Here is a 13,715-nt window from a genome sequence, read left to right as displayed (position 1 = left end):
AGAAATGTGGGGCTGTATGGCAATGCGGGAGGATTGAGGGAAGAGGCGAGCCAGAATCCAGATATATATACTACACTTGTGAACAATAATAATGGATTTTAGTTAATATGTGGAGTTATGGACACCGCTTGCACAAGATTATATCATATAAAAGGTAAAAGTAATTCATACTAAGGCAGCAAAAGCGATTCCACTTACCTGATGATTTGTCAATGTTCTGCACTATACAAAAGTCAAAGTGTATGACTGCTACTTTCTATTCAATGGTCTAGGTTAGCACATGAATTACATTTTGTCCCATTGTGGTTTCCATAACCCAAGGCTGCATCCTAATGTCTCTTCAGTGCCTGTCGCTGCAGTAATACTTATTACCCAGCATTGTATATTATTGCTGTGTATTAAATGTGTACACAGCATACACAGCGACGCTATATAACTAAATGTACATACATACACTATACTATGCAGGATATTCTATACAAGTATTGGAACTGAAAACATTCTTAGGAATGTCTTCAGTGGAAAAACTATACACTTTATACCATATTCTATGGCTTTAATATGTGTAGTCTATAAAATATTTTATTGCAGTGCTAAAGAAGCCACACTTTGTAATCATTAGCATACTTTGTGGTGGAAAAATAACATTGTAATGTTGTAGAACGTGGCTTAGATAGGACAAGTAAGGCAGAATTTCCATTCCTCTTTTTATAGGATATTCCCATACCGGGAAGTTATTATGTGAAAGTAAGACTACGTAGATTGCTTTTTTTGGTTTGATTTACATGTTTGTCAGGAAATTGGAGCTACGGCAAAAGGCAAATAAAGTCTGGCTTGCCAGAGCCCTGTGTGTTCTGGTACCATGGCATGCCCTGAGACTGACTAGCTTCCTCCCCGCGCATAGGATTGCCGTGCTTGTTTGTTGTATGTTGGGAGCTGCTGCTCTTCCCTTTTCTCAGAACCTGTCCTTTTCTCTCTGTTGCATCACATTAAAAGACACATTATTGCACTGACAATATTTACATTGAGCTGTGTAAATGTTAAAGAACAACGCAATCTAAAACTTAAAATTATGTTTTGGGTGGAATTCAGAGTCTCAAATAAAAATACAGTGTTTTTTTACAGTGTGGTGGTGTAGTGGTCTTCCAGTTTGGCAGGGCTCCTGCTACCTCCAACGGTTCTGTACACTTCTATTCTGCTACTACGTGTCGATTTGTCAGTGTTGTCGATGCCCCTCCCAAGTGAACTTCCCATTCGTGCAACACAGACTATACAGCTGCCTGTCTGAAACAAGCCAGCCCACAGCAGCAGGAGTGGAGCGCTACATTGATGAAAGTGATGTAAAAAGCATTTTATTGAAAAAGATCTATTAACCCAGTGTTTCTCAACTCTAGTCCTCAGGACCCCTAGCAGTGCATGCTTTCCAGGTGACAAGGGAAATAATTATACCACCTGTGGATCTGTTAGAATGTGTCAGTCAGTAATGAATACACCTGTGCTTAAGCAAGGAGATATGGAAAACATGCACTGTTAGGGGTCCTGAGGACTGGAGTTGAGAAACACTGTATTAACCTAACCCAGAAACTCCACCTAAGGTCTAAACTCAGATGGCACCAATGCAGCTTTCTGGGTGACACTGAGTAGAGGTGGTGGGTTTCCCGGTTAAAAAGAGCAAAGTTATCCAACCAAACATTAGCCAATTAAGTGTCCTTAATTTCTGTAATGAATGTGTAGTACTTAAATTTTTAAAGATAAAACCACACTAAAAAAAAAACAAAAAGACCAAAACAGTTTGAAACACCATTTATACATACACAACAAACAAGGAAAAATATATATATAATATGTCTTCATATATTAGTCAACATTTTATCTTGTCTGTGTGAGAATATTCAAATATTTACCTGAACATATAAAAAAAACCATTTGCTGTATATAAAATATACTGCTGTTAAATATATATGCTTACAAAGCCAGATTTTTATTTTTTTCATAACAAGCTATGACTGGGATTCGCAAAAGGCAAAGGCTATTTGGCTTCCACGTATATGGAAAAATATATCCTTTAATATATATTTATTTTTGCACTCAAGGATAGCAGCAGAAAATGTATGACCCTAAAAGGTCACCGTCACTTTTTAAGTAGGGTCATTATAAATCTATTCATTTATTGGTATGTTTTGGGGAGTCCTTGACATGCTATAAGAAAATGCTAAATAAAAAAAGTGGGTATGGCTACAATGTATTGTCTACGCTATAAAGGCATGGTTGCCATTTCCAAAATGGCGACAGTTGGATCAATAGTTTCTCAGTTGGGAAGCTTTACAGAGTGTATAGAGACATGGGCACTTTGAGGCTGCAAATAGGTTACAAACCCCCAGTAGAACTAGTTTACTGATCTTACGACGACTGGGTGCACTTGCTATATTATGCTTATTAGGCTTTCTAAAGGGATTTTCCACTTTTGGTCAAGCCCTTTAAATTTATCATAGGGTCTCCCCTCAATAAACCCAACTATGACCTGCACTTGGCAGTGCTGACAGAATGCAGACTAGAGCACTGCCAGCACACAACTGGGAGATTCAATCTTACTGCTAAGGTGGTTATGTCCTGTATGCGGAAGCTGATTGGATGGAAGCGGCAGCCAATCCAATCAGCTGCCGTATACAATACATGGCCCTGTTTTAGTTAGTTACAAAGCACTAGACAATGCTCTCCTCTCCCTGTTGTCAGATGCAGCAGGCCAGAAATTGATCGCAGGCAACGCTGAGGGTCTAGACGACCGCCTTTGAAGAAGTAAACCTAGGAGAGCTGGCTTCATAGCATTTTGGACCATCCCTTAAAATACTAATGCCAATTACATTTAAGAATGGCAATATCTGTTTAGTATGCAAGTTCAAAGTATGATGCTTAACATGTCTTTGAAAAAAATGCCACTCAGCAGCACTCCCAGACAAGGATTTAAGCCATCTATTGGACCAGCCAATATTGTATACTCATCAGTATAGGCACAGTTAAATCCACACCAATCCTCTTATGAGATCCTGGGATGATGCAGGTTTGCATCAGATAAGATGAAAAAAGTGTACAGTGATGGCTGTGTTTTTATGTATCCCTTGGTGACTGTAGTATGGAACACTAGCAAAGACACCTGACCATAACAGGCTATAGTGCATCTGCAGGTCTGCTTGCTGCTGTATAAATATGAATCTATCATGGAGACATTTCCAGCTAATAAATTTATCCTTCCTGGTTCCAGTTTGCAATGCAAATAGGATTTACTGTACAGTAAAAGCCGTTTATCATTAACATATTTTACTGCAGTTCCATTGTTTAAGAGGCTTAGAAAATCCTGTTCTATAATTAGCCTTACATTAGTAACTGCTGGTAACAGGCTTCAGCGCTATAAGGGCAGTGCAGATATATATGTTATCTTAACAGGGGTTACATTACCAGCATGACCTATCGCATTTATTGAGTGTGTATTCATTTAATAGGTGCACAGAGGCATTACATGACTGCCATGCTCTGGCACACAAGGGAGAAAGGTTTACTCCCATCTACCTTACAGTCCATAATAAACACCATTTAGGAGAAACAAATCTAAAATAGGAAGATTCCATTCATGTTAGCAGAGGACAAAAGAAACCATGTTCACTGTGTGCCCTCTCTAGAAATGGAAGCAGACATTTATCAAGTACACTACTAGCAGGATGAAGTTTTCTTGGTCTCTTAAAGGTACAGGGCTCATGCTGTTTGCCACCGAAAGAGAGAGAGGGTGGGGGAAGATCATTCTAGGGAGGCGAGAGGACCAGCACTCAGTCACTCCTTCCCATTTTGGCAATCAGCTCATCACAAATCTTTGTCAGCTCTTCTATCTCCTGGTTCTGAAAAACAAGTAAGAAAAAAAATAAACTCAGCCAATGGAACCAAAGGTCAGATGGTTCCCACCTAAACACTGTCTTAAGTTGTGCTCCACCCCACTCACAACTCTAAATCAGTCCACACATTTTAAATTTGTTGATCAGGAGACCTGTATTTATGACTGGTGTATGTATGATAACTTAGGGTGTCAGGGAGAATATCAGGAGGATTATGTGCATCTGACAATACAAGAAATGGTGGACATTCAGGGCAAGCTGTTTTACAAACTATGTCTCCTCTGTTGTGGAACTACAAGTTCCATCATGCCCTGCCAGCTAAAGGCATGCTGGGACTTGTAGTTTCACTACAGCAGGAGAGCTACAGGACGCCTCCTTCCGACTATACTGGGTAAGCACCTTCTGCTGCAGCGCCCTCTCCAGTGACTCCACTTTCATCTGCTCCTTCCGGAGTCCTGCGGTGAGAGCCGCACTCTCTGCTTTGGCCTTGGTTCGAACCTGTGCTATTTCTTCATTAGCTCTGTAAGAAGAGATATGTAAATCAGTTTAGAACCTCAGAGTTCTCATACCTTCACATGCAAAGTTCCCATGCCTGCACATAATATTGTAGCGGCATCACAAATGTAATTACAGTGGCCTAATAGAGGCTACAGTTCTCTTATCAGCAATTTCAGGGTCCTAGTGGCCTCCCTTGGTTACTGTCAGGAAGTCTGTTGTGCATAAAACTGCTGCAATCATAACTCTCAATGATCTGTATTTCTTATATGCTCCTTTCACATATATATTTGTCACTTCCTTGGTATCACTTTCATAGGACAACTTTAGTATGAAAGGGAATCTAAAGTCACACCTCCGGCTCCCATTATTTTTTAATTTGCATTTTAAAATCCTGCCAAACATGTTAGACCACAGTTAAAGAACTGCATAGACTGTCCCTTTCACTGCCCAGGGCCACTGCCAACACTGCCCCTTAAGGGACCCACCCTTTGCTTGTTTGTTCAACATCAATTTTGTCCTGAATAACTAAAATAGACCCAGATCATAACAAAACATAACAAAAAAAGAAAAAACAAGTGCTAGTATAAACCATAAAAACTAACAGTTTATTAAAATACATAAATAATGTTAATACTGGGCAGCACTTCTAGAAACAATATAGCACCATAAAGCAATGATCAAAATCTATTAGACATAAGACAACTATTATATAATTGGTTCACAGTCCTGATTCACAGTTCCAATTGTAAAAAGGACAAAGCAGCTTCCTTCAGTCCTTAATAAGATTATCATATGTTCTTATTAATACACAGTTTTCCAAGATATATTCCAATAGCCCAGCAGTGAAGAGGTCAGTATAATCATACATTTAATGCATGCATATTAGTCCTTTTTAAAGCAAACATAATTAGCTTTATTATTAGCTCTGATATGCTAAGTTTGGAGTTAGTATTCATTACAACACCCCAGAATAGCCATAACAATGTTAGTCACTCACAATTCCACAGAATATTTAGCTGGTATCAAAACCTCCAAAGTCAGAAGACATATGACATGGCCTTGGCTGCACTATAATGATAATCTGCAGCTACATTCAGTGATAGCGTATAGCTATACTCTGTCATCCACTCACATACTGCTACCCCCACCCCAATGCTTCATTTAATCATTCTCCAGCTATCAACACAATGCACAGCTTCCAGAGGAAAAAAAATCATTTTCCTGTGATGAAACCACCATGCATTGTGGACAGAGAAACGCGTAAGGATTTGCTGTGTTAGGCTGACAGGCGTCTGGGATCTAGCTATACGCTAGTAAAGTTGTGGCCATCTGCTCAATGCTGCAAAACTAGCTTTATTTTGATCGCCAGCTCTTCCTTTTCTCCTTCTATCGCGGATTTAGTTTATTTCAAGAAGCCCATGTCTAATTTCTGATCTTGAGCCCTCTACTGCCTCAGTCCACCACTGTGAATAGCAGTCATTGGACATTTGATCACTACTTACATGTGACCCATGTACATCCCGGCTCAATGAAGTCCTAAGCTGCGGCCAACTGGAAGGAAGTGGATGCCTATCGCTGTGGATAGCTGGGGAATGATTAAATGAAGTATTGGGGGTGGGGGTAGTAGTGAGAGTGTGAATGACAGAGCATGGTAAATAGCAGAGAGCATGATGCCTAGGGCTCTAAATCCACTAGTGTACAGAGGGCTCTCTACTTATGTATCCTGTAGACACTGATCAAAGGATATTCAAAGGACTGGGGTATGTATCATAACAGCAACCACTGCAGAGCAGTGCTTCCCTGCAATAACAAAACAAAACCAAACAGAGCGCTGTGAAACTATATATACTTAATGGGACACTTCACCATTCAGAAAAGTAAGCCCAACCAAATTAAAATATACAAATGTAATTTAATAAACCAACACAAAGATAAAACAAGATACAAATGAACATAAACAAAAATTGAATATAACATAAAAAAAAATCAATATACCATTTATAGCCCGATTATGAATATATTCACAGTTGTGGAGTGTCTGTCTAATATATATGGGCATAATACATTCTTATACATTTGTGAGAACGTAAATGCCATATGTGGTTCACATGCCGCAAGCTGTGTAGCCTAAGCAATTTTTTATGTTATATTCAATTTTTGTTTATGTTCATTTGTTTCCCATTTTATCTTTGTGTTGGTTTATTAAATTACATTTGTATATTTTAATTTGGTTGGGCTTACTTTTCTGAATGGTGCAGTGTCCCATTAAGTATATATAGTTTCACAGCACTCTGTTTGGTTTTGTTTTGTCAATTAACGGGTTGCTGTACCGTCTCATGAGCTGCAGTGTTTCTGATATATACTGATTTTATTTTTATATATTATGTGTTTTTTATTAGTGTACTGCTAGCGCCGAAGATTCTATTCCCTAAAGGGAATTTTTTGTGGCTTCCCTGCAATAAGGCAACAGATAATTTGTATAATAAAACATAGGTTTTCCCAAGACCCAGGTAAAATGCAGCATATTTTCAGATCTCCTTTAAGATATCCTATATGTCTGCAGGTCATGACATCAATGCCTGGTGCATGGGTGAAACAAAGCTGTTTACTATGACAACAATGGGACCAGTCTGTATCTGGGATGGTGGATTATTTCACTCACATGTTCAGCTTTTCCTCTGCGTGGATTTTCAAGGCCTGGTACCTCTGCTCCTCTTGTTTCACTCGTGCCAAGTAATCCTGGGCACATTTCTTTAGAGCCTCTTCATTCTGTAAAGACACAAAGAAGAGACCGCCATGGTTATAGTTAGGTCAAGCTATCGCATAGTTGCCAACTCCCGGAAACTTGTTTCCGAGAGAGGGGGCGAGACTGGAGGGTGGGAGGGGCGGGACGAGGCCAATTGCGTCATTTTGGCCCCTCCCCCCCGCGAAAACGTAATTCGCATCACGGGGGGCGGGGCCAAAATGACGCAATTGGCCTCGTCCCACCCCCTCCCGCCCTCCAAAATGGCGTGATTCACCGTGAATCACGTCAAATTACGCGATTCTCAGTGAAATCCGGGATGCGGGAGAAATGCCATCTCCCCTGGGAGCCCGGGAGACTGACCCGAATTTCGGGAGTCTCCTGGACTTTCCGGGAGAGTTGGCAAGTATGAGCTATCGCAATACATAATAGCCAAACTGAAACCTCTGAATAGGTAAACTGCACCTTCTTAAAGCCCTCTAGGACACCTTTGAGGTTCTCATATCTCCTAAACAGGTCAGATAGCGATCTCTCCACTGAGTTTAAGTCAGAAATGGCTTGTTCCTTCTCCAGTGTAACCTGTTGTAGACCCTTCTGTGAAGCCATCTTACTCCGCTGCTCATCCTCTACTCAAAAGAAACGTACAACAGAATACAGATATTACAACAACACAGTATAAATGATGACCTTCCAGATGCACGTCTTTGGAATGCCATCTACTGATACTTATGTACACACAGCATATGGAGAATAGTGATCCAGATCTTTTATAAACACCTTCCATTAACAATAAGTGACCTGCAAGTGGTTGGTTAATGTTTGAGGATTCATTCATTTTCTGTCTCACTGTGGTTTAACTAAAGCCTTGCTCTGTTTTAACACATCTTATTTATAGGTAACACACATTACAGTTTGATCAAACTCAAATTGTTTGTCTAAATTGTACAGAAATCTTTCAGTGTGTGGGAGGCAGACAAACAAATCCAACCAGAATAATAAAATCAGGCTGTATAGAATGGTGATTGGATGAGGTGGTGATATGTTTATCGTTTAACAATCAAATTGTTGTATGTATTATTCACTGCAGCGTGTATGTTCCGCCATGGTTGACATGAATATTGCTGCATGTGGGATGCAATCCTATTAATTTCTCATTGGTTGCCAAATAAATTTCAGTGTACTGTCTGTAGCGAAATTGAAAGGCAACGGATATACTCTACAAACGAGAATGGTGGTTGGATTGTAAAAGAATGTTGTGTGTGTGGGTAGCTTCAGTCAGGATCCAGATGATCTTTAACACTTTAGTCATGGGTGTAACTACCGGGGTGGGAGGTGCCAGGCCCCGTGTTGCTGCCAACCATGTGGGTCTGACACCTGCTGCCCATAGTGGAGAGTGTCCTGGGAAGACTTGGAGCCCTCGGTGGAGGACTACCAAGTCATTGGAGACCAGTGCTGCAGCATTAATGACACCTGTGCTCTAATCTGGGTGTCATGTTAGTTGTGTACAACCGGCGTGGTCATCAAACTATTTGTAATGAAGATCATGTCTGCATTAATCTCCACTGCTTGTGAGGCTTTATATGTATACCCAATAAGGGAGACTCGTGATTCCAGAGGGTGAAGGTAAAAGAGCAGTAAAGTATCATAAACCACCAGCTCAGCCTTCACTTCTCATTGTGCTGGATGAAACCATTGCCCGTTTAACCCTACAGGACTAACGTCAGACTATGTTAACGTCACTATATTATATCTCACCAATCATCTGTGCAATCGTTTTCTCATACTCTGCAACAATTTTCCTGCAAGATAAAGGGATATGAATAGACCACAATTCACTCCACCAGCCATAGACAGATTGTATAGTGTATAGATTCTAATTTCTACTATGTAGCAATAAGCACACTAAACGGCGGTCTGTAAATATATGGTACAAAAGGTTATTAGGTTTTGACCATATAAAAGAACACTGTTAGAGGCAGAGATATCCCTTATAATATAGTTTCTAATGAACAATGACACCAGAATGGTTTAGACAGATGTTATTTACAGCAATTTATATATTATATGTGAGATTATTATATCGTTGTCAGTTACCTCATCTCTAGCACCTCTGAGTGACTGCTCTCATACTTGGTCTGCCAGTCCTTTGCCTCAATCTCCTTCATAATGATCTTTTGATAGAAATACAGAGACAGAAGTATATTACCATACTGTGCATATGTACAATACAGACCTTACAACAATAATGGTGATATAGTAGGCACAGGACAGAAAGTGGAAACAGTCCGAGTATGGTTACTACCAGTAGCAGGTATACAATTAATGAGAATAACTCAGAGTAAAAAAAGCATGAGCCAAATCCTTAATGACACTGAACACTTGTATATGGACATCAAGCAACAATAATAAATGTAATAATCCCATGAACTAAAGAAACAATGGCATGGTGTAATGCCGTGCGTCCAGTGACAACATATGTGTATATATTAGAGGTGAGCAAAGTTACGGTGACGTTTTACAGTACAACAGGCTGTTGGGCGGAGGTGTAACGTTACAACAATACAATCTCGCCATTCCACAATGCACTGAATCTGTAGGTCTGCATTTTGCCGAATTTAAGAAGAGCTAGTAAAATGACGGTCAATCATTCTGCTCTGTGGTGAGGTTTACATTTCAGGTGGAGCAAAAATAATGGGAGGAATTTTGAGCGGAACACTTACTGCCAAATTCCACCAGAGAAACATGGAAAGTTCTGTAGCCAAGCACGGAATAAGAACAAGACTCAATGAAAGCGTTTTGAACATTTTGCTCATCTGTAATAATATATTAAACACATACTACAGGGTATGACTAATGACAGTAATAATATTGTGAATGTAACGCAACATTCATGAAAAATATTTTCTAGCGGTCCCTTCATTTAAGATGAAAAGGTCTATCTTGAATTTTGAAGGGGATTCATAGCTCGTTCTGAAGAAGCCAGTAGGAAAGATCTTTAGTTGTTGACAATCTGGCCTGAAATGATCTTTCTTGAATTACTTGCACTGCGTTGGTTAAGTCTTTAAAGCTCACAGTAAGAATAGGTGACTAAAATGAAGATGATAATGAAGATTTCACAAAAGAAGATCTTTCAGAACTGGAAGCTTTCTATCTGCTACATTTGTGAACACGCCAGCTTGGAATAGTATAAAACAACAACACTACAATGAGTGATTACTTGAAAATAGGACTCCTACAATTGTGAAGTTAAAACGGACATAACCGTATGATCTGAAGATTGCTCAGGTCAAAACATCCACCCCATAATTCTTTTTTGGTTACATATGAGAAAAACAGGTAATGGAACCTCTTCCCATCTATACTGTTAATCTGGGTGTATCAGGAGTCTGCATTATGGGAAAACAAGCGTTGCTAAAGATTTCTAGTGGAATAATGAGACATTTTTTCAAAGATCAGTTTAGGGACCCTTCAAAATCTTACTACAGGGCAGGCCTGACTAACCCATGGCTTGCCAGGTGTTGTGAAACGTCAAGTCCCAGCTTGCCCTGCCACCTACTGGCTGGCTATCTACTGACAAAGCATGCTGGGGTTTGTAGTTTCACAACACTAGGAGAGCCACGGGTTGGCCAGGCCTGCTATAGGGCCTTGTAGAGCTCAGTTATGTTTCTACAGTCCTTTAGAAAAATAGTAATTAGTATTTCTAACCATAGAAAAGATCCTTACTAATGTCACTACATACATTACTAATATTAGCCACTGTTACAAGGCTAGTAATAATACTAGAAAAAGTCTAGTAATGATACAGCTTGCACTCTAACTTATATTATGCCAGCGTACAGATGGAGCAGAATTTGTTAGCTGAAAAAGGTGCAATCATGTGCATGAGAGGAGCTGTGAATTTACACTAAAGTGTCCAATCCCTTCTATAGTTTATGCATAGGAATGTGGTGTGCCAGAGCTGGCACAGAACTGGCATGTGCGATGAGCTGTTTGCATGGCACCTGACTGTGCCTAGTGAGTGAACAAAGGCTGCTCTATCTGTATGGCACCTTGCTGTGGATGAGAGGAAATCAGCAATACACAAAGACCTTCCAATCCACAATGGTGAACCAAGAATATTTAGCTTTAGATGGATGCAAGAACAGAATATGTTGATTTCAAGTGAGGGAACATACATTAAAAAAAAAACAAAAACAGATGACCACAATGAGCAGCACTTAAAATAATATCTTCACAATGAAACACATAAAACAGCTATAGTGATGCAGCCCAGAGGATCGCAAGTTGATGGCAATACAGAGTGTAAGAATCCCGGCAGGATGCTGAATTACCAATATAGTTTTATTTCTAATAATGAGGCTTCTGTGGAGTATTGATGGACACTACATGACAAGAACAGTGGTACTGAACACGTCCGGGGTGGGAAGTTACCTCCTCTCTGATGAGAGTGAGCACTGCAGCTCGTTCATACAGATAGACAGCGTCCAGGGGATCCTGACTGCCAACCCCCAAACTGAGTGTGCTTCTCTGCAGAGACAGAAAATCCCTAGTTCACTCCCTATTATTATCATCATTATCACTCAATACACTGAGGCCTATGGCCTTGTGTGCCACAAGCCGTGGTAGTATGTGGTAGACCGACATGCATTTTCAGTGGCAACAAAGACAGCACTGGACACATTTTATTTTCACCTTCAGAACTTCTGTACCAGAGGTCTATGGGAAATTTAAACCAAAATGGATCTGCAGCTTCCCTGTGTAATAGTGGACTTTTTACTATGTAGTAGAAAGTACCAACTACCCACTTAGGTCTGTAAAATGTTTAACAAAAACGCTAATGTTTGTCAATGTTTAACTCACACTATGTTGAGCAACATATTGTATAATGTCCCAACATGGTGCCACAGTGGTTAGCATTGCTGCCTCACAGCCCTGAGTTTATGGGTTCAATTCCGACCAGGGCCCTATCAGTGTGAAGTTTGTATGTTCTCCCTGCGTTTGTGTAGGTTTCCTCCCACACTCCAAAGCCATACAGATAATGTCATAGTGAGTGTGTCTGTGTAGTAGGGAATATAGATTGTAAGCTCCACTGGGCCAGGGTCTGATGTGAATAATTAAATATTCTCTATAAATCACTTTGTAATATGTGATGCTTTATAACTTAAATCTAACTCTAAATAAGCTCTCTGTATTTATGAAATTATTTGACAGTCTGACGCTCTCTATGAAACCATCTTGGACACCCCTACACATACCACAGGTTAAGAAACATCTTCTAAGCTTAAATAAAAAATGAATGTGAATTAAAAGGAAATTCCCAGAAGGAAACAGACCTATAGAATAAGCCACACTCCCAGCTCCTTCATACACTTTTAGGTTTCCACCCCCCTACAATCCTCTATTAACAGCCCCCTGTCCTCCTCCCTCCTCTCATTGCCTTCAATAACCTACATTTAGTACCTAACTCTTAGGACCCTCACACAAAGGACCTTCTTTCTAATCCTTACTATATTGTTTATGATTTATATATATGTTTATTTGTGAATAATGCTTAAATGATATTTATATACACCCAACAGTTTGACCACTCAAAAGCACCATCTGCAAAATATTAGAATAAGGCTGTAATAGATAGCAGTTGTGATTTATACATTACAATATGCGGAATTATCTCCAGTACTATGTAACTTATTATCATTACCAGCCATAGAAATACACTGCATGACAGAATCACCCAGGCACTATGATAAGCTCCAAGCGACCTTGAAGGGATCATCCTTTTTAAAGGTGTCCCAGCTACACTGCCTCAAATCTCCTAATCTAATCTAATATGCTATCCTAAGCAACATACAGTATATAAACAATCTGACAAAGCTTCTTCCACCATAGCCTAGGGCCTGGCAATTACACCTGTGGGTACATCAATGTAGGTTTGTCATTGACATCACTGCTCGGGCATAGGTCTTTAAAGGGTGAGAGTTTAGGTTTACTGGCATATTGAGTTTAATGAGATACATAAGTCTGCAAACTGTCGTCCTTCATACAAAGCAAACAACCCATCACTTAATCTGTATTCTGGTCATCATGGAACATCCAAGTCACATACTTTTTTTTAAGATGGTAAATACAGATTTAATTTAAAGGAAACTATGTGCCAGAGCATTAAAATGAACCAAACTGAAAATCTCTGAGGCACGTGTATCTTAAACTGATAAAAGTGTAATAAATTATTATATTATCTATGACACAATTGTACATTGGAGGACATAAAGAAAAACACATTTTTATTTCACCTATCAAAGTTGTCTATGCTCTATATCAGTGTTCCTTAAACCCAGTCCTCAGGAACCCTAACAGTGCAGGTTTTCCAAATGACAAGGGAAATAATTATACCACCTGTGAATCTATTACAATGTGTCAGTCAGTACTGAATATACGGGTTCTAAAGCAAGGAGATATGGAAAACATGCACTGTTAGGTGTCCTGAGGACCGGGTTTAAGAAACACTGCTCTATAACAGGGCCTGATAAGCCCTGAACTCAATTGGTCAAAGTACCTATAATCATTATCTCTGACAGTGGGGAAACTACAGA

General features: G+C 39.7%; 1 protein-coding gene across 4 annotated transcripts in view; it reads right to left on the bottom strand.

Annotated features, from left to right (window-relative positions):
• Nucleotides 1–1,788: 1,788 nt before the first annotated feature.
• Nucleotides 1,789–13,715, bottom strand: part of TACC1 (transforming acidic coiled-coil containing protein 1) — an 88,721-nt gene continuing 76,794 nt past the window's right edge. For 3 of the 4 annotated variants that reach the window (XM_075207007.1, XM_075207005.1, XM_075207006.1), the window contains 7 exons: nucleotides 11,554–11,649; nucleotides 9,217–9,293; nucleotides 8,878–8,921; nucleotides 7,588–7,748; nucleotides 7,042–7,148; nucleotides 4,281–4,401; nucleotides 1,789–3,887 (listed from right to left, as the gene is read on the bottom strand). In XM_075207007.1, coding sequence (XP_075063108.1) covers nucleotides 3,819–3,887; nucleotides 4,281–4,401; nucleotides 7,042–7,148; nucleotides 7,588–7,748; nucleotides 8,878–8,921; nucleotides 9,217–9,293; nucleotides 11,554–11,649 — 675 coding nt within the window. In that variant the 3' untranslated portion in view covers nucleotides 1,789–3,818. The remainder of the gene's footprint in view (nucleotides 3,888–4,280; nucleotides 4,402–7,041; nucleotides 7,149–7,587; nucleotides 7,749–8,877; nucleotides 8,922–9,216; nucleotides 9,294–11,553; nucleotides 11,650–13,715) is intronic. The other variant, XM_075207008.1, reaches the window with a different exon arrangement.

This window comes from Mixophyes fleayi, chromosome 4, assembly GCF_038048845.1.
Source record: "Mixophyes fleayi isolate aMixFle1 chromosome 4, aMixFle1.hap1, whole genome shotgun sequence".
NCBI classification, from domain to species: domain Eukaryota; kingdom Metazoa; phylum Chordata; class Amphibia; order Anura; family Limnodynastidae; genus Mixophyes; species Mixophyes fleayi.
The sequence above is the reverse complement of the archived record's forward strand: the minus strand, read 5'-3'. Positions and strand labels throughout refer to the sequence as shown.